This window comes from Meleagris gallopavo, chromosome 24 (genome assembly GCF_905368555.1).
Source record: "Meleagris gallopavo chromosome 24, MGAL_WU_HG_1.1, whole genome shotgun sequence".
Taxonomy (NCBI): domain Eukaryota; kingdom Metazoa; phylum Chordata; class Aves; order Galliformes; family Phasianidae; genus Meleagris; species Meleagris gallopavo.
The window spans coordinates 1355042-1373999 of record NC_139427.1 but is presented as its reverse complement, the minus strand read 5'-3'; the positions used below and the strand labels follow the sequence as shown (position 1 = coordinate 1373999).

Genomic DNA, 18958 nt, shown 5'->3' with positions numbered 1-18958 from the left:
GCTTTAATCTGTCCCTCCCCCGGCGAGAAGGAGCCGCGGGCCGCGGGCCGCGCTGTGGGCCGGGCCTCCAGCAGGCCGCGCTCCGCTCCGGGCCGCGCGTCGCCTAGCAACGGCCCTGCCCGTCCAAGATGGCGGTCGGAAGAGACAGCGGGAGCGCCACGTGACCTCGCGCGCAGGCGCGGGGCGGCGGGGCGGGGCGGCGCGTGCGCAGTAGGCGGAGGAGAGGGGGGAGGGGCGGGGAGCCGCCGCTCGAGGCACCGAGCGGATCCCGAAGGCCGCTCCGCCGCCGGCAGCACCCGCGGCCCCCTCCTTTCGCGGCGAGGGGAGGGGGGGAGGCCGGCGGTAGCGCCGCCATCATGTCGGGCCGCGGGCACCACAAACTGCCGACCACAGAGCGCATCGTCAAGGGTGAGGGGCTGCGAGGGCAGGGCAGGGGAGGGAACGGCGCCCTCTGTCGGCGTGGGGGGCGCTGAGGGCGCGGGGCGGGGGGGGGAGGGGAAAAAGGGGAGGGGGCGTCCCTGATTTTGGGGAGCAGCCCTGCTTTGGGCCGCTGTTGTGCGGGGGGGGCAGGCCTGGGTTTGGGGGGGGTCTCGTTTGGTTATTGGGGCATTCCTCGTGATTCTGTGGGGAAAGGTTTGGGGTGGGGGGTGCTCGGGGGGGGGACGGGGACACATGTCTGTAGGGCTGGGGGTTGTAAGGCAGGATGTAAAGTGGAGGAGCCTGGAGGAGGAGGAGGAGGAGGAGGAGGAGAAGGAGGAGGGGGGGGGCATTTCCATATTAAAGGCACCTGAAGGGGAGAGGGTGGATTTGAGGCCTGGGGGCAGCCCTGGTGTTGAGGTGAGTGCTGTGCAGTGGGGCGGGGGGCAGTGGGGCGGGGGGCGGCATCCCTGCTTTGTGGGGGGGGCTGGGAGTGAATGGGTCCCCCGTGGGTTGGGGGGCAGCGTGGCTGTGCTCAGTGCCCCCCAGTATGAGGGAGGGGAGTGAGATCCCTCTGCCCCAATTCTATGGGAGGGGGCTGCCCTCCCCCCAGCAGCTCCTGGTTCTGAAGAAGCAATTAACGAGGAGAGAAATTCATTAAGGTGCGAGGCTGCAGGCTGGGAGCCGGCTCACATCACACGACCCACGGGTGGGCACGGGTTGCCACCCCACCCACCTCTCCTTCTTCCAGCCCATCGTGTGCTCAGACGCGTGTGCTGCGTTAATTAAACGTGGTCTCTAACGAAGGTGGAGCGCGGTGGGGTGGCGTGGAGGCCCTGGGGTGGATTCCTGCCTTCGGAACGTGGTGGGAGCTTTGGGGTCGGGTGGGTTCCCCTCCTCAGCTGCGAGCACCGCTGACGTCTTTTGGGGTTCTGGATATAAAGGTAAAAGATAAAAGCCAGCTCTGCTCCGTTCAGTGCCCGCAGTGAAGGAGGACGAGGAGTTTTAAGCACGGTTAACCTACATACCTACAGAGCCCCGCAGGAACGGAGCTGTAATTAAGTCGGCAGAAGCGGTGCTGCCGTTTGCTTTGGCCTCACACCCAGGCTTGGTGACTTTGTGACCCAGATCCCTGCAGCAGTGAGCGGGCAGCGCTGAGCTGAGCTGGGGGGGTCCCTTTGCTGTGCCCCCCCCCCCCCGGTGCCGAACCCCTTCTGCGGGTGGACGTAGAGCCAAGGGTTCGTTGTGCTGCAGCGGGTGCAGGCAGGGCTGCGGGGCTGCTTTGTGCGTGCAGCTGGGCACGGCAGCACACCTGTCTGCGTCTGCGTTGCGTCGTGGAGCGGAGCAGAGCAGCTCTGTGACCAGGAGGTGCCCCGTAGCGCAGCGGGTGTCCAAGGGGCAGCAGGACGTGGCGTCGTCCCCACCGAGGAGACGCACGGGGCTCTGCGTCGCTGTGGGTGCAGCTGCGGAGCTGATTTTTTCCCCGTGGGTTTGCGGCTGTGCGGGGCTCAGGGGGTGCAGGGAGCGCTGTGGCTGCTGGAAGGGAGAAGCAGGGGAGCTCACGGCGCTGGCCGTGGGGCCGCGGTTGCCGTGCCCTGTTTGGTGCTGGCACTTCGGAGCTGATGGGGGGCGGCTCAGGGTGGGGGTGCTGGGTGCTGTGGGGGCACAGGTGGGTGCCGCTGGGGGTGAGGAGCACAGCGGGGCTGGAAACAGCAAGCGGTGTCACGGGGCAGCGATGCGCCTGCGTGGGGCTGGGAGGTTTGGGTTTGCCAGCCCCGAGAGCAGCACCCGTGGGTGCTCGGCAGCCCCTGTGCGGCGGGAGCACCGTGGGGCCGCGGGGCGGACGCTCGTGGGGTCACGCAGTGCTTCATCCAAAAATGAACCAGAAGTCCGAGGCAGCACTTCCTCTGCTTCCTGGCGGTTTAAGGGCAGCCTGCAGCCCACGCCTGCTGTTCCTCTCAGCCCCGTGTGTCCAGCAGTGCCCTGCAGCTCCGCGGCGCTGGGGGAAGTAGGGCAGGGTGCTGGCTTAAAATAGCCCTGAGCAGCGAGCTGGAGAAGCTATTTAGGTAAATCCCGGGGTCCCTGTGGGGGCAGAGCTGCCCGCTAATCTAAAGATATTCCCTGCGGATCTGAATTGGGATCCTGCCACGCTCCAGGTGTTCCCTGCCGGGGCTGCTCGGTGCCGTTGCGCAGCAGGAAGGAGGGAGGGCCTGCAGTTGGGCACCGCCTGCCTAACGAGCAATTAGCGGAGCCCCGTCAGCCTGCGGTGCTGCGAGAGCAGGTGGTGGAGCTCAGGGTTCCCCCCATCCCTTGGGTGAGCTCCCTTCTGCGAGAGGCTGCGGCTGGTGGAGCTGGGCAGGGTTGGCCCCGTGGAGCCCTGCTGTCCCACCATGGAGCCCCGGTGCCGGCATCCACTCCTGCAGTGTGCTCTGCATCCAGCGAGGGGGCCGTGAGCTCCTGCAATTAGCGCAATTAGCGCGATTAGTGGCACCGAGCTGGCAGCGAGCATCCCTGAGCGGTGCAGGAGGTGCCCTTCTGCTCCCGGCAGCGGGGTGGGCAGCTCCATGTGGTCCCTCTGCCCCCAGCGCGGTTCCTCCTCCGCCCTCAGACAGCCCTGCCCAGCACCCAGGCGTGGCGGTGGGTCTGTCTGTTCCACCCATCGTACACCCGAGGGCCAGGACGGCCCCGGAGCACCAAAAAGGGCCTTTTTGTCCCCAGAGCCACCCGCAAGCAGCAGGCTGCTTTGGCGCTGCGTCTGCGTGGGTGCAGTGGGGCTGCATGGGGGGTGTGTGAGCTCAGCGCCGCGCAGCGTGCTGGCATCGTGCTCTGCGAGTGCCGTGCGGGGTGAGCACCTTCCAGCAGCCATCCCAGCCTGGGAGCTCCTTTTTCAGTCATGAATGCAGCCGTGCTGCTCGGTGCAGGCATCCCGGCGGCCGTGCCGTGCGTAAACAAGCCGTGCTCCCCGTGCAGGGGTTCACACGGCACTGGTGCTGCATTGGGGCCTTTCTGCAGCAGAGCTGTGCTGGCCCCTTTGCTCGCCCTGTGCTCCTTTGGGCACAGCCGACCCTTTAAGCCATCGCACCGCTCTGGAGCAGCAGCCAGGAGGTCGGTTTGGTGCCGCAACTGCTGTGCGGGTGGGAGCAGAGGGGCCCTCGTGGGGCTGCAGGGCTGCATTTGGGCCCCTTTGCATCCCTGCAGGGAGCTCTGCTGCATGGCCCCATGAGGAGCTGGGCACCTTGCAGAGGAGCGCGCAGCAGACGTTTGTGTCAGCTCCTTGCAGCCTAAAGCCCTTAGCACGAGTTCTGGCTAACGGGATTACTCACATTGACAGCACTAATGACAGCACTAATGACAGCACTAATGACAGCACTAATGACAGCACTAATGACTTAAGCTGTGCCCTCAGCCCTGGGGGGGTGGGCAGCAGGGGCTGGAGGGGGCAGCAGGGGCTGGGTGCTCTCCCTGTGGAGCCGGGGGGGGTTCCCTGCTCTGCCCTGGGATGTTCTCTGGCTTCCTTTGGTGCCCACCAGCACTGTGTGCTGCAGCACTCGGGCCGTCCCCACCCACATTCCTTCCCTGTCCCACTGCTGCACGGACCCCAACGTGCAGTGAGGGCTGCGGCTCTCACGCTGGGGTCTGCAGGCAGAAAGCTGCTGTGCTGGCACTCAGGGGGGACGGGCTGCGTGGTGACCTGTTGGGCTCCAGGCTGCCTTTAGCAGGGCACAGAACAGCCTCGGCGCAGTGCTTCCCCTCGCTGAGCACGGAGCAGGGCCGCAGCGGGGGCTCACGGTTCCCCCTCCCCGTGGCCGTGGGTGCGCTGGGGGTCCTGGACCATCCGGCTGCGATCTCAGCCCGCTGCCCAGCGCCGGCCCTGCTGGAGCTGCTCAGCCTTCTCCCATCCCTGAGGCAGCGAGGAGCACAGACGGAGCTCCCATCTAACGCAGCCCTCTGTGCCTGCGCTTCCGTTCCGCTCGAGGTCCTGGCCCTGCACGCGGTGCATTGCGGTGCATCGCAGCGCAGCCCTGCTGACGCAACGCTTCCCCCCCAGCCGTGCCGTTCCCCCCCACGCAGCGGCTGACGCTGAAGGAGGTGTTTGAGGACGGCAAACCGCGCCTGGACGTCCTCAAGAGCCACCTGGTGAAGGAGGGCCGCCTGGAGGAGGACGCGGCCCTGAAGATCATCAACGACGGCGCGGCCATCCTGCGGCACGAGAAGACCATGATAGAGGTGGAGGCTCCCATCACAGGTCAGAGCCCAAACGGAGCCGCGGGGTCCCGCCTGCGGGGCTTCCCTGAGCTGCTGCGGACGTGCCGCGTCCGTCCCGCTGGGCTCGGGGGCATCCCTGCGCTGCCACGGCCGCCCTCTGGGCGTTGACTCCGTCCCTCCTGTGTGCTCTTCCTCCTCCCCAGTGTGCGGGGACATCCACGGGCAGTTCTTTGACCTGATGAAGCTGTTCGAGGTGGGAGGATCGCCCAACAACACCCGCTACCTCTTCCTGGGCGACTACGTGGACAGGGGCTACTTCAGTATAGAGGTGAGCGTGAGGCTGAGCCTGGAGCTGGCAGACGTAGCGCACGTCGTGTCCCTCAGCTTGCATTCCATGCAGAATGCGGCCTCGGGGGTCTGCGCTGATATCCCTCAGGTTGCACTCCATGCAGACCCTCCTCCGGCTGCATTTTAAACTCCCCCTCCCCTCCCCATCAGGTTGCATTCCGCGCAGACTCCCTGAGGCTGCATTTTGCACTGACCTGTAGGTTGCAGGTCATGCAGCCCCCCCTCAGGCTGCTGTCACACTGACCTCCCTTAGGTCGCGTTTAACGCAGACCTCCCTTAAGCTGCATCTCATGCAGAACCCCCTTAGGCTGCATTTTACACTGACCCCCCCTTAGGTTACATTCCATGCAGACCCCTCCTCCAGCTGCATGTTGCACCGACTCCCCCCTCCACCCCCAGGCTGCATTTGGCCCCGTGAGCCACTTTTGCAGCTCACACCAAGGCCAGGTCCTTGCAGCGGGCTTCTGAGGTGCTGCCAGGTTGGACCCGCCTGCAGCTGGACGTTGGGCTGTGCAGCAGCACGGGGCTGGCAGCTCGTATCTCTGCAACCAGAGGGAGAGCTGCTGTGCATCACCGTGGGGCAGCGGGAAGCGTGGGGCTGGGGGCTTCCCTGCAGGGGGGACGGAGCTTCCTGCAAAGCAGCTGTGCATTGCATGGCTTCCAGCTGCATTTGCGCTCCTGCAGGAGGGATCTGTGCCATCCCGAGAGCTGCAGCGCAGCGCCCTGCGGGGCACTGAGTTCAGCTGTGCGGTGAGCAGGAATGCAGTCTGTGCATCATCAGAGGTGCAGCAGTGGTGCCGCGCACCTTTGCCGGATCGCTTTTTCAAATCCAATTACAACGGGACGCACGAGCGCCGGCTAATTAAGAGTCGCACGTCCCCTAATTTAGCCAGGCTTCAACTCACCGCCTTCTGGGTGGTGGTTAAAGCTGAAATAGAGACCTCAGCAGCACGGTGCGGAGCTGCAGGTCGGAGCTTCCCACCACAGCGTTGTTCTCAGTGCCCCTGTGGAGCATCCCTCCGTCACCGATGCGATCAGGCCTTGTTTCTGCTGGCTGCACGCAGCTGGAGCTGCCTGCCGCTGCGTCCGACCCCGTTTGTGCTCGTATTTAGGGCAGGAGTTGCTCTGTAGGGCTGCGGCTCTGAGATCTGCGGCTGCTTGTAGGGCTGGGCTGCAGTCAGGGCTCCTCTCCGGGCGTCCACCCAGCAGTTTGTGGTGCAGCCCGCAGCCACGAGCCCCTGCGACGGGGTTTCGTGATGCCCCCTCACCCCTCCTTCCCCTTCCTGCAGTGCGTGCTGTATTTATGGAGCTTGAAGATAAACCATCCCAAAACGCTGTTCCTCCTGCGAGGGAACCACGAGTGCAGGCACCTGACAGAGTACTTCACCTTCAAACAGGAGTGTGAGTCACAGCGGGGGCTCTGTCAGGGGGGGGGGGGTGGGGTGAGGGGGGTGTGTGGGGTGGGGGGGTGTGTGGGTGGGGGGGGTCTGTGGGGGTGGGGGGTGTGTGGGGGTGGGGGTGTGTGTGGGGTGGGGGGGGTCTGTGTGGGGTGGGGGGGTCTGTGGGGTGGGTGAGGGTCTGTGGGGTGGGGGGGTCTGTGTGGGGTGGGAGGGTCTGTGTGGGGTGGGGGGGGTCTGTGGGGTGGGGGGGTCTGTGTGGGGTGGGGGGGGGTCTGTGTGGGGTGGGAGGGTCTGTGTGGGGTGGGGGGGGTCTGGGGGGTGGGGGGGTCTGTGTGGGGTGGGAGGGTCTGTGTGGGGTGGGGGTGGGGGGTCTGTGGGGTGGGGTGGGGGTCTGTGTGGGGTGGGGGGGGGTCTGTGGGGTGGGGTGGGGTGGGTCTGTGTGGGGTGGGGGGGGTCTGTGTGGGGTGGGGGTGGTCTGTGGGGTGGGGGGTCTGTGTGGGGTGGGGGTGGTCTGGGGGGTGGGGGGGTCTGTGGGGTGGGGGTCGAGTTGATCAGAGCTGTGCTCCGCGCTCCTCAATCTGTGCAGGTTGGGCTGCAGGAGCGGCTGTGAGCAGAAGCAGGCGAGCTCTGCTTCCAGCCCTGCCACCCAGGCTGACTCTGTGCCCCCCCAGGTCGCATCAAGTACTCGGAGCGGGTTTACGACGCCTGCATGGACACCTTCGACTGTCTTCCTCTCGCTGCCCTCCTCAACCAACAATTCCTGTGCGTCCACGGGGGGCTGTCTCCAGAAATCACCTGTCTAGATGACATTAGGAAAGTAAGTAATGGGGTGCAGCGCCGGGGCAGCCCGGGTTTGGTGCAGGGAGGAGCGCAGCGTGCAGGTGGTGGTGCAGGTGGTGGTGCAGGTGATGCAGGTGGTGGTGCAGGTGATGCAGGTGGTGGTGCAGGTGATGCAGGTGGTGGTGCAGGTGATGCAGGTGGTGGTGCAGGTGATGCAGGTGGTGGTGCAGGTGATGCAGGTGATGCAGGTGATGCAGGTGGTGGTGCAGGTGATGCAGGTGATGCAGGTGGTGGTGCAGGTGATGCAGGTGATGGTGCAGGTGATGCAGGTGATGCAGGTGGTGGTGCAGGTGATGGTGCCGTGCTGGAGCCGAGTGGATCGCTATGGGGGAGGCGATGCACGCGGGTGTTTGAGGCTCGCTGCCCCAGCGCTGCCCTGAGGCGCCGTGCATCCTTCAGTTAGACAGGTTCAAGGAGCCCCCCGCCTTCGGGCCCATGTGCGACCTGCTGTGGTCCGACCCCTCGGAGGATTACGGCAACGAGAAGTCGGTGGAGCACTTCGCCCACAACACTGTTCGGGGCTGCTCCTATTTCTACAGGTGAGTGGGGGACGGAAGGGCTCGGCTTGAGGTCGGCGAGGACCCTCAGATCCAACCCGCCCCCGTGTGCTGCGGCCCCACGGCTCTGGAACCCCGCAGGGACGGTGACCCCCCTCAGACCCCCACTCTTTCTGAGATGCTTTTCCCCACGTCTGACCCGAGCCCCGCTGTGCCAACTGGGGCCGTTCCTCCCATCCTGGATGGACCAGCAGGTTTCTCTTCCCTTGTGCCCAAGTGTAAGGCTGGGTGGCGGTGCCGGGAGCCCAGGGGGGCGATCCCTGCTCCCCACAAGTGCCAACAAACTGCTGAAGGGGGAATGTGGCACCAGGTCGGTTCCACGGAACGCTTTGCAACCCATTTCTGTGTGCTGTGATCCGTGCCGCCCCGGCCGGGTGGGCACGGCAGGGCTGCGACCTGCTCTGCTCTGCTCCGTGCTAACCCACGTGTGGTTTTGTTTTCCAGTTATCCTGCAGTTTGTGATTTTTTGCAGAACAACAGTTTGCTTTCTGTAATCCGCGCTCACGAAGCCCAGGACGCGGGGTAGGTGTGGGTGCACGGCATGGCCTCCGTGCTGCGCCGCCCGGCACGGCGCTGCTCAGCCCTCGCCTCCTCCTCAGGTACCGAATGTACAGGAAGAGCCAGACCACGGGCTTCCCCTCCTTAATCACCATCTTCTCCGCGCCGAATTACCTAGATGTCTATAACAACAAGGGTAAGGCTGGGCTCTCCGGCGGCCCTGGCGCTGCCGGGAATGCTTTTGGCCGCGCGTGCTGTGCTGGCAGTGCTGTGACTGCTGTGCGGCCGTTAGCTGTCGGCCGCTGTCACCTTGCTGTCGGGAACGATGCTCTGCTTGAGCTGGCTGCGTTCGTTGAAGGAGAAGCTGCTATGGGGCTGGGCTGCGGCCCCACAGCCCGTCAGCTCGGTGGGGACCGGCTGCCCCTCGCTGCGGGCCGAGGCTCTGCGCTCACCTCCACGGCCGGCAGTGGTTCCCCCAGATTTGGTCGCCATGAGCTTTTACGAAGCAGCGTTAATGGATGAGCTGACAAAGCCCCGGCTCGGTTCTGCTCGTCCTAACGACGGAAGGGCTTCGTTAGCGCGGGCGCAGCACTGAGCGCACGGTGTGCCCTCGCTCTCTCCCAGCTGCTGTCCTCAAGTATGAGAACAACGTCATGAACATCAGGCAGTTCAACTGCTCCCCGCACCCCTACTGGCTGCCCAACTTCATGGACGTCTTCACGTGGTCGCTGCCTTTCGTGGGGGAGAAGGGTAAGAGGGGCCCACCTTCATTGGGAGCCCATCCCAAAGGGCACAGGGGGGTGGGGATGCTGTGGGGTTGGGGCTGCATGCATTGGGGGTGGTGCAGCTCAGGGGTTTTGGGGCTCCATGCGTTGGGGGTGGTGCAACTTAGCGGTTTTGGGGCTGCATGCGTTGGGGGTGGTGCAGCTCAGGGGTTTTGGGGCTCCATGCATTGGGGGTGGTGCAGCTCAGGGGTTTTGGGGCTGCATGCGTTGGGGGTGGTGCAGCTCAGGGGTTTTGGGGCTCCATGCATTGGGGGTGGTGCAGCTCAGGGGTTTTGGGGCTGCATGCATTGGGGGTGGTGCAGCTCAGGGGTTTTGGGGCTCCATGCGTTGGGGGTGGTGCAGCTCAGGGGTTTTGGGGCTGCATGCGTTGGGGGTGGTGCAGCTCAGGGGTTTTGGGGCTGCATGCGTTGGGGGTGGTGCAGCTCAGCGGTTTTGGGGCTGCATGCGTTGGGGGTGGTGCAGCTCAGCGGTTTTGGGGCTCCATGCGTTGGGGGTGGTGCAGCTCAGCAGTTTTGGGGCTCCATGCATTGGGGGTGGTGCAGCTCAGCGGTTTTGGGGCTCCATGCGTTGGGGGTGGTGCAGCTCAGCGGTTTTGGGGCTCCATGCGTTGGGGGTGGTGCAGCTCAGCGGTTTTGGGGCTCCATGCGTTGGGGGTGGTGCAGCTCAGCGGTTTTGGGGCTGCATGCGTTGGGGGTGGTGCAGCTCTCATGATAACTGCAGAAAGCTTTTCCCAGCCGTTCCCCCCGTGCCGCTCAGTTCTGCTGGAGCTGCTGCGTGTTGCTGTGACCACATGCAGACCAACCCCCTGGAACCCCCCCCCCCCAGCTCACCCGCAGCCCCCTGACCCCCCCCGTTCCTCTTGCAGTCACCGAGATGCTCGTTAACATCCTCAACATCTGCTCTGACGACGAGCTGATTTCAGATGGCGATGAGACGCTGGAAGGTGAGAGCTGTGGGTCGGAGGCGGGCTGTGGGGCACAGCGCTGTGCTGCCATCCCTCCCCTTTGTGTGCAGCCGGGGGTAGGACGCCTTTGTTTTTATTATTATTATTATTATTATTCTTCCCCCACTTTGCCATCGAATCCCAATGGAGCTGAGTTCCATTCCGTGCTCCACGCGCTCCTCAGCGGCTGTGGGATCACCTCCCGTTCCTCACTGCCCGCATCCCCAGCTGTTTTCCCCCTCCCCGATCAAAACCCTGCCCAGCAGGGCCCCATCCCACCCCCATCCGCTGCAGCTCCACCGCAGTGCTGTGCAGTTCTGGGTGCAGGCGGGGTGGAACGGCTCTGCGCTCCGCCGCCGCCTCGACCTCCACCCTCTGCTCCCATTGCATTTCGTTTTGCTGTCGTGTTTTTGTGTTTTGGTTTTGTTTTCCTTTCTCCCTTCCCATGAGGATTAAATTTGTTTCTTCTATCTCTGTCTCCATCTCCCTGTTTCTTGGTGTCTCCTCTCCCTGAAGATCACTACATTTCAAGCTATCAGAAAGGTACCCAGCCAGAACTCGCTGCCGGCTTAATTCTCACTGCCTGTGCCACCAGATTCCTCGAGTGGACTTGCCGAGCTGACTGTAGTTGGGCAGTCTGTCCATCCCCTTTCAGTTTTAACACGAGCGCCGTGTGTTCTTAACCCTCCCGCGTTCCTCCAGGAACCCGAGGGCCGGGGCCACGTTTCTGACTTCTGAATGCAGCCACGTAGTGCATGGCTGAGCCATCGGTGCATGTCAGAGCTCCGGTTCGCCTTGTCCTGTCCTGATGTGTATTTGGGCCACGTGGAGAATCTCAGCTGAGAGGAGATGTATTCGTTCCCCCTCTGACTCTGGTTTCTGTTTGTTTTCAGTTCCCCTCCATGCTTTCCCCCCCTTGTCGGGTCTGTGTACAGAAGGGCGATGCTCTCGGTGCCGGGTCCCGGCGCAGCGCTGCAGCCCGCACTGTGCCTTGCTGTGTCCACATGGCTGTGCCATTTGTGTCCCGTCCTGTGTGGTGCCATCAAAAGCCCGGCCGGCTTCACACCGACACCCCGAGCTGCTCCCCTTCCCGGCCGCCCTCCCCTCCGCACAGCTCTGGCTCCGTGTTCCATCTCCTTGGTGTCCCCCCACGCCGTCCTGCTGCTCTCCTCTCTCCGGACCGTAATCCATGAGTTCTCCTGGAGGTGGACGGGAGCTTCGTGCTGCCATTGCCTGCGCGACGTGAGACATGCTGGGCTGTGTTCTTTTCTCCCCAAGGTGGGACGACCGTCCGCAAGGAGATCATCAGGAACAAGATCCGAGCCATCGGGAAGATGGCGCGCGTCTTCTCCGTCCTTCGGTAAGCGGCAGCCCGGCGCCGTCTGACTGCTGCTCGGGAGCCGGGCAGAGGCTCCGCTGCTTCCTGCGGGGGGTGGGCTGCCCTCGCGCGTTGGGTGCGTTTGGGGGCAGGGGCGAGCTGGGAGCCCAGGCTCCATCCGCCCATCCCCACCGATATCCCGCCTGCATCACCTGCCGACGCTGCATCGCCTTCCTTTGCAGAGAGGAGAGCGAGAGCGTGCTGACGCTGAAGGGCCTGACCCCCACGGGCACGCTGCCCCTGGGCGTGCTCTCCGGGGGGAGGCAGACCCTGCAGACCGGTGAGTCCCACGCCGCGCCCCCAGGGCAGCTCTGGCTCCGCCCCACGCGGCCATCGGCTGGGGGTCGGGGGGTGGCTCAGCCCCGGAGGGGGGAGGGGAGGATTTGCGGTGCCGGCGGGGTGCGGGGGCTGCCTGGCGGCCGCGGGCAGCGATGAGCTCTCAGCCCGGGCCGTGTGCTGTTCTGTGTCTCTGCCGTCTCCTCCGTTCGCTCCCTGCTCTGTGAGCTCTGTGCCTCGGCCGTGGGGTCGCGCCCCTGCCCGGCTCTGCCCCCCGCCCACCGACCCGTCGGGAGACGCAGCGCAGGAGGGGCCGCTGCTCCAGACCTGGCTGCGCCGAGACCCCGCTGGGCTCAGACCTGCCGTGGGGGGGTTTCCCTTTGCAGACCCGCGGCCCCCAGACCCACGCGGCCACCAAACGCGGAGCCACGATGCTCCGCCACCGCACCGCTGCTCCGCGCTGCATCCAAAGCAAAAAGCGCCGCATGTGGGGGTGGGGACGGGGTCAGGAAGGGCGGAGGCGGCGCCCTGCTGGAGCTCAGCTGTGCCGCGCTGCGTGGCTGCGCTCCCCGGGTGGAGCTGGGTGCATCGGGAGCTCCGGCCCCGTCCTTCGAGGTTGGGATTCAGTTCTCTGCTCCCTCCTGTCCTCTGGTGGGGGCCGGGGGGTCCCGCTCTGCTCTGTCCCCTCCTCTCTGCGGGCTCAGCGCTGATGTTGGATCACTCACTGCTGCTCTTATTGTTTTTCTGTCTCCATTTCTGCATGCCACTCTTCTTCTGTATTGCAGCCACAGTAGAAGCGGTAGAGGCACGGGAAGGTATGGCCTGAGAGACCCAAACCGTGTGTGTGTGTGTGTGCGCCTCCCTTGGCTCTGGCTTCACCAGGAGGTGACAAATCCCCAGGGTTTGGCTCTGTAATGCACTCCGAGCCTCGCAGCTCAGCGCTGCCAACCCCAAATCCACCGCAGAGCCCTGCAGGACACCCGGCCCGAAGGCTGTGGGGCAGAGCGGGCGCTGCGGTGCTCACAGCATCTCTGCTCCCTGCAGGCGCTCCGGCTTTGAGGAGCTCTGTTCTCCCCTTAGAAACAACGTCCTGACGGAGGAGAGCAGCTCCCTGCACAGAGAGGACTTTCCCATCCGGGCTGCTGGAAGCTGATTTGCAAACCAGCCCAATCCTTGCTGCAGTGTTTGGTGCAGCACCTCTTTTTTTTTCCCCCCCCCATTGGTGCCCAGGGAAGCGTTTGCTCCAGGGGGGTTTGCTGCCAGGTGGGGTTTCCCCGTGGGCTGCACCTCCTGGTGGTGCCAGAAGTGCTGTGTGTGGTTGCTGGGTTTGTGCCGTGTGCCACGCTGGGCTCTGAGCACTGTGGCTGTGTTGCTTTGCTGCCGTGGGGTTTTGTTGGCACCAAAAGCTGCCGGGATGTGTTCTGAGCGGGGGGGGTGAGCGCTTACGTGGGCTGCGCAGATCCCCACTTCTGCCCCCAAACCTTTGGGTTCCTCCACCTCCGTACAGCAGAGCCCTTCCTGCCTGCGTCCCCGCAGCCCCACACGTTCAGCATCTCCATCAATGACAGAGGGTGGCATCGAGTGCATCCTCAGCATTTGTGGATGACACCCAGCTGAGCAATGCATTGGAGGGGAGAGAAGCCATCCAGAGGGACCTGGACAGGCTGCAAAGCGGGCCCATGAGAACCTGGGGGGTTCAGTAAGGCCAGGTGCTGCACGGGGTCGGGGCAATCCAACGTGTTGATACGGACCGGGGGAAGAACTCCTGGAGAGCAGCCCTGCGGAGAAGGGCTTGGGGTCCCGGTGGACGAGAAGCTGGATGTGGGCAGAGGGCTGGAGCAGCTCTGCTGTGAGGAAAGGCTGGGGGAACTGAGTTTGTTTGGCTTGGAGAAGAGAAGGCTGCAGGGAGACCTGATTCTGGCCTTCCAGTACTTGAAGGGAACGGATAAACAGGAGGGGGATCGCATGGGTAGTGATAGGACAGGGAGGAATGGTTTTAAAGTGAGGCGGGGGGGGGTCAGGTCGGATATTAGGAGGAAGTTTTTCACCCAGAGGGTGGGGAGGCACTGGAACAGGTCGCCCAAGGAGGCTGTGGATGCCCCAAACCTGCAGGCATCCAAGGCCAGGCTGGATGTGGCTCTGGGCAGCCTGGGCTGCTGGTTGGGGACCTGCACACAGCAGGGGGTTGGGACTGGGTGAGCGCTGTGGGCCTTTTAACCCAGGCCATTCTATGATGGTTCTATGATTACGGCACCCTGTGGATCCTTCTGCCACCCTCTGTGTTCTCTGGGCAGCCTGGGCTGATGGTTTGCAAGCCTGCACACAGCAGGGGGTTGAAACAAGGTGATCGTTGCGGTCCTTTTCAACCCAGCCCATTCCATGATTCTGATGATTCTATGGTTATGGCACCCTGTGGATCCTTATGGCACCTTGTGGCCCCCCATGCATCCCTGTGGCCCCCCATGCATCCCTGTGCCACCCTCTGGGTTCTCCGGGCAGCCTGGGCTGGTGGTTGGCGACCCTGCAGGCAGCAGGGGGTTGGGACGAGACGATCGCTGCGATCCTTTCCTAGGCCATTCCGTGACCCCCCAACCCTCTCTCCTCCCCCTGCAGCCATCCGGGGCTTCTCCCCGCAGCACAAGATCCGCAGCTTCGAGGAGGCTCGGGGTCTGGACCGCATCAACGAGCGCATGCCGCCGCGCCGGGACTCGCTGCACACCGACGGAGCGCTGCACCTCCACCCCAACCCCAACCCCAGCCCTGCCGACAAGAACAACGGCAAGAAGAGCCCCTAACGGCGCCTGGGAGCAGCCCACGGATTTTATTTATTTATTGATATTTGGGATACGGGGGGGGTCGGGGGGGGGGGGGGGGATGGGGGGGAGCAGCTTTCAGCCGGAGGCACCGCCGCGCTCCCGTCCGCATGTTGGCAGGTGGCCGTTCCCTTTTTGGTTTTTAATTTATGTTCCGTATATATATATATGTATATACACACATGCACACACACACACACACACATATATATATATATATATATATAAAATAGCCCCTTTTTTCTTAAGTTGAGAAACCAGCCCGGATGCAGAGCGTGTGTCTGCAGGGCCTTGTGTAACCCCCCCCCCCCCCCCCCCCCCCAGGGGTGCAGGTCGCTGCTCCCACTCCATGTCAGCCCCCAGCCTGGCACCGCTGGGCCTCCTGCTGCTCTGTGTTGACCCCGGCCTTCAGCCCTGCTGAACGCAGCCCTCGGATCCCAAAGCAGGGGGGGAGGCAGCGCTCCCATCCCCCACCCCCACCCTTCCCTTTGAATCCCCCCCCTCCCCCCCACCTGCAGCTTCCTGGGCTCCTTTTGGATCCCCCCCATCCCACCTCTGTCTCTTTGGGTACCTTCATTTTCTTCGGGTCCTTTGGATCCCCATCCCATCTGCATCCTTTTGGGGTCCATCCCTTTGGATCCTCCCATCCCGTCTGTGTTCTTTTGGGATACTTCATTGTTTTGGGGTCCATCCCTTTGGATCCTCCCATCCCCTCTGTGTTCTTTTGGGATACTTCATTGTTTTGGGGTCCATCCCTTTGGATCCTCCCATCCCCTCTGTGTTCTTTTGGGATACTTCATTGTTTTGGGGTCCATCCCTTTGGATCCTCCCCATCCCACCTGCATCTTCCTGGGCTCCTTTTGGATCTGCCCAGCCAACCTCCATCTCTTTGGGGTCCTTCGCCTTGGATCCCCCCCATCCCATCTGTATTCTTTCAGGGTCCTTCGTTTTTTGGGGCCCTGCCCTTTGGATCCACCTCTCCCATCTCCATCTTTTTGGGATCATTTGCGTCTTTTTGGGGCCCCTCGCTTTGGATCCTCCACTCTACGTGCATCTTTTTCGGGTCCTTCGCTTTGCCTCCCCCCATCCCACCTCTTTGGGGTCCTTCACTTTGGGTCCCCCATTCCACATAGGTCTTTTTGGGGTCCTTCGCTTTTTTGGGGCCCTTCCTTTTGGGATCCCCCCCCCTCCTCCATCTTTTTGGGGTCCTTTTGGCTCCCCCCACTCCATCTGCACCTTTTTGGGATCCTTCGCACCTTTTTCAGGTCCCTCCCTTCCCACCCCCCCCCCCCTTTCCCACCCCCCGTTCATTTTTTTGGGCTCCTTTGCTTTTTGGGGCCCTGCCCCATTGCTGCCAGCACAGTTTGGGGCCGCAGGGGGGTCTTAAAGGGGGGGGGGGGTCTGTGTGCGGAGGATCCCATGGGCCACACCGAGGATTTGGGAAGCTCTGCCCCCCGCCCTCCCCCCCAGCCCCACATCTCCCCCCTCCCCCCCAGTCCCCCCCAGCCCCACATCTCCCCCCGCCCCCCCCCAGAGGGGCTGCCCCCCATTTGGGTGTTTGCATGTGATAGCAGAGGTGCATGTGATGGGGAGGGGAGGCGGTGCCAGGCTGGGGGGGGTCTCAGTGCAGACCAGCCCCCCCCCCCCAAATAGCCTGGAGCCGCCTCCTTTGTATCGTATTGTATTGTATTGGATTTTATTTTATTTCTTGCTTTTATTTTTTTTTTTTTTTAGCTCTGTTGAAAGGGAAGGAAAAAAAAAAAAAAAAAAAAAGACAAAACCGATGGTGAAAATGTTATTTATTGGCAGAAATTATTTAATATAATTTTTTTTTTTTTTTTTTTTTTGTGAACGAGGAATGGATTTGTTTGAGCCGTCTTTGATGTCGATCCGAAGTCATCTAAAGGAGAGAGAGGAGGAAAAAAAAAAAAAGGAAAAAAAAAGGAAAAAAAAGTTAAAAAAAAAAACAACCAAACAACAAAACAGAACTCGCTGCAGTCGCTCGGCTCCGCTGTGGTTCGTTGGGGGGCACTGGGGGGGGGAGGGGGGGCTGCTTCACGTGCATCTCCTGGTCCTCTGTGCTGCTCCTGTCCCTGCATCCCAATGCATCCGTCCTCCCTCCATCCCCATCCTTCCATCCATCGACCCACTCCATCCGCCCCTGACCTCCATCCATCCCTCACCCCAATCCTTCCACCCTCCTCCATCCCTTCCCTGCATCCCTCACCCCAATCCTTCCACCCTCCATCCCTTCCCTGCATCCCCCACCCCAATCCTTCCACCCTCCTCCATCCCTTCCCTGCACCCCTCACCCCAATCCTTCCACCCTCCTCCATCCCTTCCCTGCATCCCTCACCCCAATCCTTCCACCCTCCTCCATCCCTTCCCTGCACCCCTCACCCCAATCCTTCCACCCTCCTCCATCCCTTCCCTGCACCCCTCACCCCAATCCTTCCACCCTCCTCCATCCCTTCCCTGCATCCCCCACCCCAATCCTTCCACCCTCCATCCCTTCCCTGCATCCCCCACCCCAATCCTTCCACCCTCCTCCATCCCTTCCCTGCATCCCCCACCCCAATCCTTCCACCCTCCTCCATCCCTTCCCTGCATCCCCCACCCCAATCCTTCCACCCTCCATCCCTTCCCTGCATCCCCCACCCCAATCCTTCTACCCTCCTCCATCCCTTCCCTGCATCCCCCACCCCAATCCTTCCATCCTCCTCCATCCCTTCCCTGCACCCCTCACCCCAATCCTTCCACCCTCCTCCATCCCTTCCCTGCACCTCTCACCCCAATCCTTCCACCCTCCTCCATCCCTTCCCTGCATCCCCCACCCCAATCCTTCCACCCTCCATCCATCCCTCATCCCACCCGTTCCTAATCTCCATCCCTCATCCCAACCCATCCATCCTCCATCCCTCATCCCCATCCTTCCATCCTTTCTCCATCCGTCCCTTACCCCAATCCCATCCATCCCCATCCTTCCATCCATCGACCCACTCTACCCTTCCCTCACCCTAACCCATCCACCTTCCATCCATCCTTGTCCCACTCCTTCCATCCATTTCCCACCCATCCATTTTCCACCCATCCATCCCCTCCCTGCATCTCTCACCCCCGTCCTTCCATCCGTCCCTCATCCCCCTCCACCCATCCATCCATTCCCCATCCCTCCATTCTCCATCCATCCCCCTCCTCTCATTTCCCCCCCCCATCCATTTCTCAGTCGGACTCGATGCTCTCTGGGGTCTTTTCCAACCTGAATGCTGCTATGATTCCATCCCCACATCTCCATCCCTCCCTCCATTTCCATTCCGTCACCTATATTCATTCCCCTATATCCACTCCATATCCATCCCCGTTCCCTATGACCACCCTATTTCCTGTCTGTCCCCTTTATCCACCCCACCCCCTATACTCATTCCCCGTATCCATCCCCTATAACCACTCCCTCCCCACCATCTCATCCCCTATATCCATCCCTCATCTTCATCCATCCACCCCCCCAAGCCATCTCCTCATCCCTTATATCCATCCCCTATATCCATCCCCTATATCCATCCCCTATATCCATCCCATCCTCATACTCATCCCCTACACCCATCCCATCTCATCCCATATCCATCCTGTTCCCTCTACGCATCCCATATATCCACCCCCTATGTCCACCCCATCCCCTGTACCCATTCCGTTATTCCCATATCCATCCCCTATATCCATCCTGTTCCTGGCACAGTGGGGCACAGCCCTGTGGGGTTGTCCCGTGTCCCCTGTAGTGGCCCCATATTCCCATTGGTGGCACAGTGTCCCCATTTCTGTCCCCGTGGCACCGTGTTGGTGATGAAATCCCACAGCCAGAGCTCACGTGGGATGGAGCCGCTGCGATTTGGGGCCGTCAGCATTTTTGGGGAACGGCAAAAATGGGAAATGAGCGATGGGGTGGGGAGGGGGGGGCAGAGCTCAGAGCCCAGTGGGCCCGAGGGGGGAGGGGATGGGATGGGATGGGATGGGATGGGATGGGAACGGGGTGGGAATGGGGCCATGGTGCAGCGCTGGAGTTGGGAACCCCCTTTCTCCATTCTGACCCCAACCAACCCCCCCTGAGCCCCCAGCCCAGCAAGGAGAACCCAAGTGGGATGGAGGAGGATGGGATGGAGATGGGATTTGGGATGGGATGGGATGGGATGGGATGGGACCACGTTGGCCATGGTGCAGCGCTGGAGTTAAGCACCCCCTTTCTCCACTCCGACCCCAACCAACCCCCCCCGAGCGCCCAGCCCAGCAAGGAGAACCCAAGTGGGGCCGGGGGGGGGGTTGGGGTGGGAGGAGGACGGGACCGCGTCGCCCACAGCCCAGCGTTGGGGTCGGGGTCGTTTCCCCGCTCTGCCCCAAAGCCGGCGGTGCGGGGCGGTGCGGTGGGGCCGGGCTGCGCCCGCAGCGTCAGCGATTGCGGGGCGTGGGCTGAGCTCAGCGCTTGGCTCCGCTCCGGGATCCCGG

General features: G+C 62.8%; 1 protein-coding gene across 4 annotated transcripts; it reads left to right on the top strand.

The window, feature by feature from the left end:
• Positions 1–204: 204 nt before the first annotated feature.
• Positions 205–16243, top strand: PPP3CC (protein phosphatase 3 catalytic subunit gamma). 4 transcript variants are annotated; one of them, XM_085208472.1, is made up of 15 exons: positions 205–408; positions 4466–4663; positions 4827–4951; positions 6261–6372; positions 7043–7188; positions 7611–7750; positions 8213–8290; positions 8368–8462; positions 8891–9016; positions 9917–9994; positions 10511–10537; positions 11273–11354; positions 11555–11652; positions 12434–12463; positions 14262–16243. In XM_085208472.1, the coding sequence occupies exons 1-15, from the start codon at positions 357–359 to the stop codon at positions 14441–14443; spliced, it is 1569 nt and encodes a 522-aa protein (XP_085064598.1). In that variant the 5' UTR covers positions 205–356; the 3' UTR covers positions 14444–16243. The 4 variants fall into 4 exon arrangements, with proteins under 4 accessions (XP_085064598.1, XP_085064599.1, XP_085064600.1 ...); XM_085208473.1 differs by lacking the exon at positions 10511–10537; XM_085208474.1 differs by lacking the exon at positions 12434–12463.
• Positions 16244–18958: the final 2715 nt, after the last annotated feature.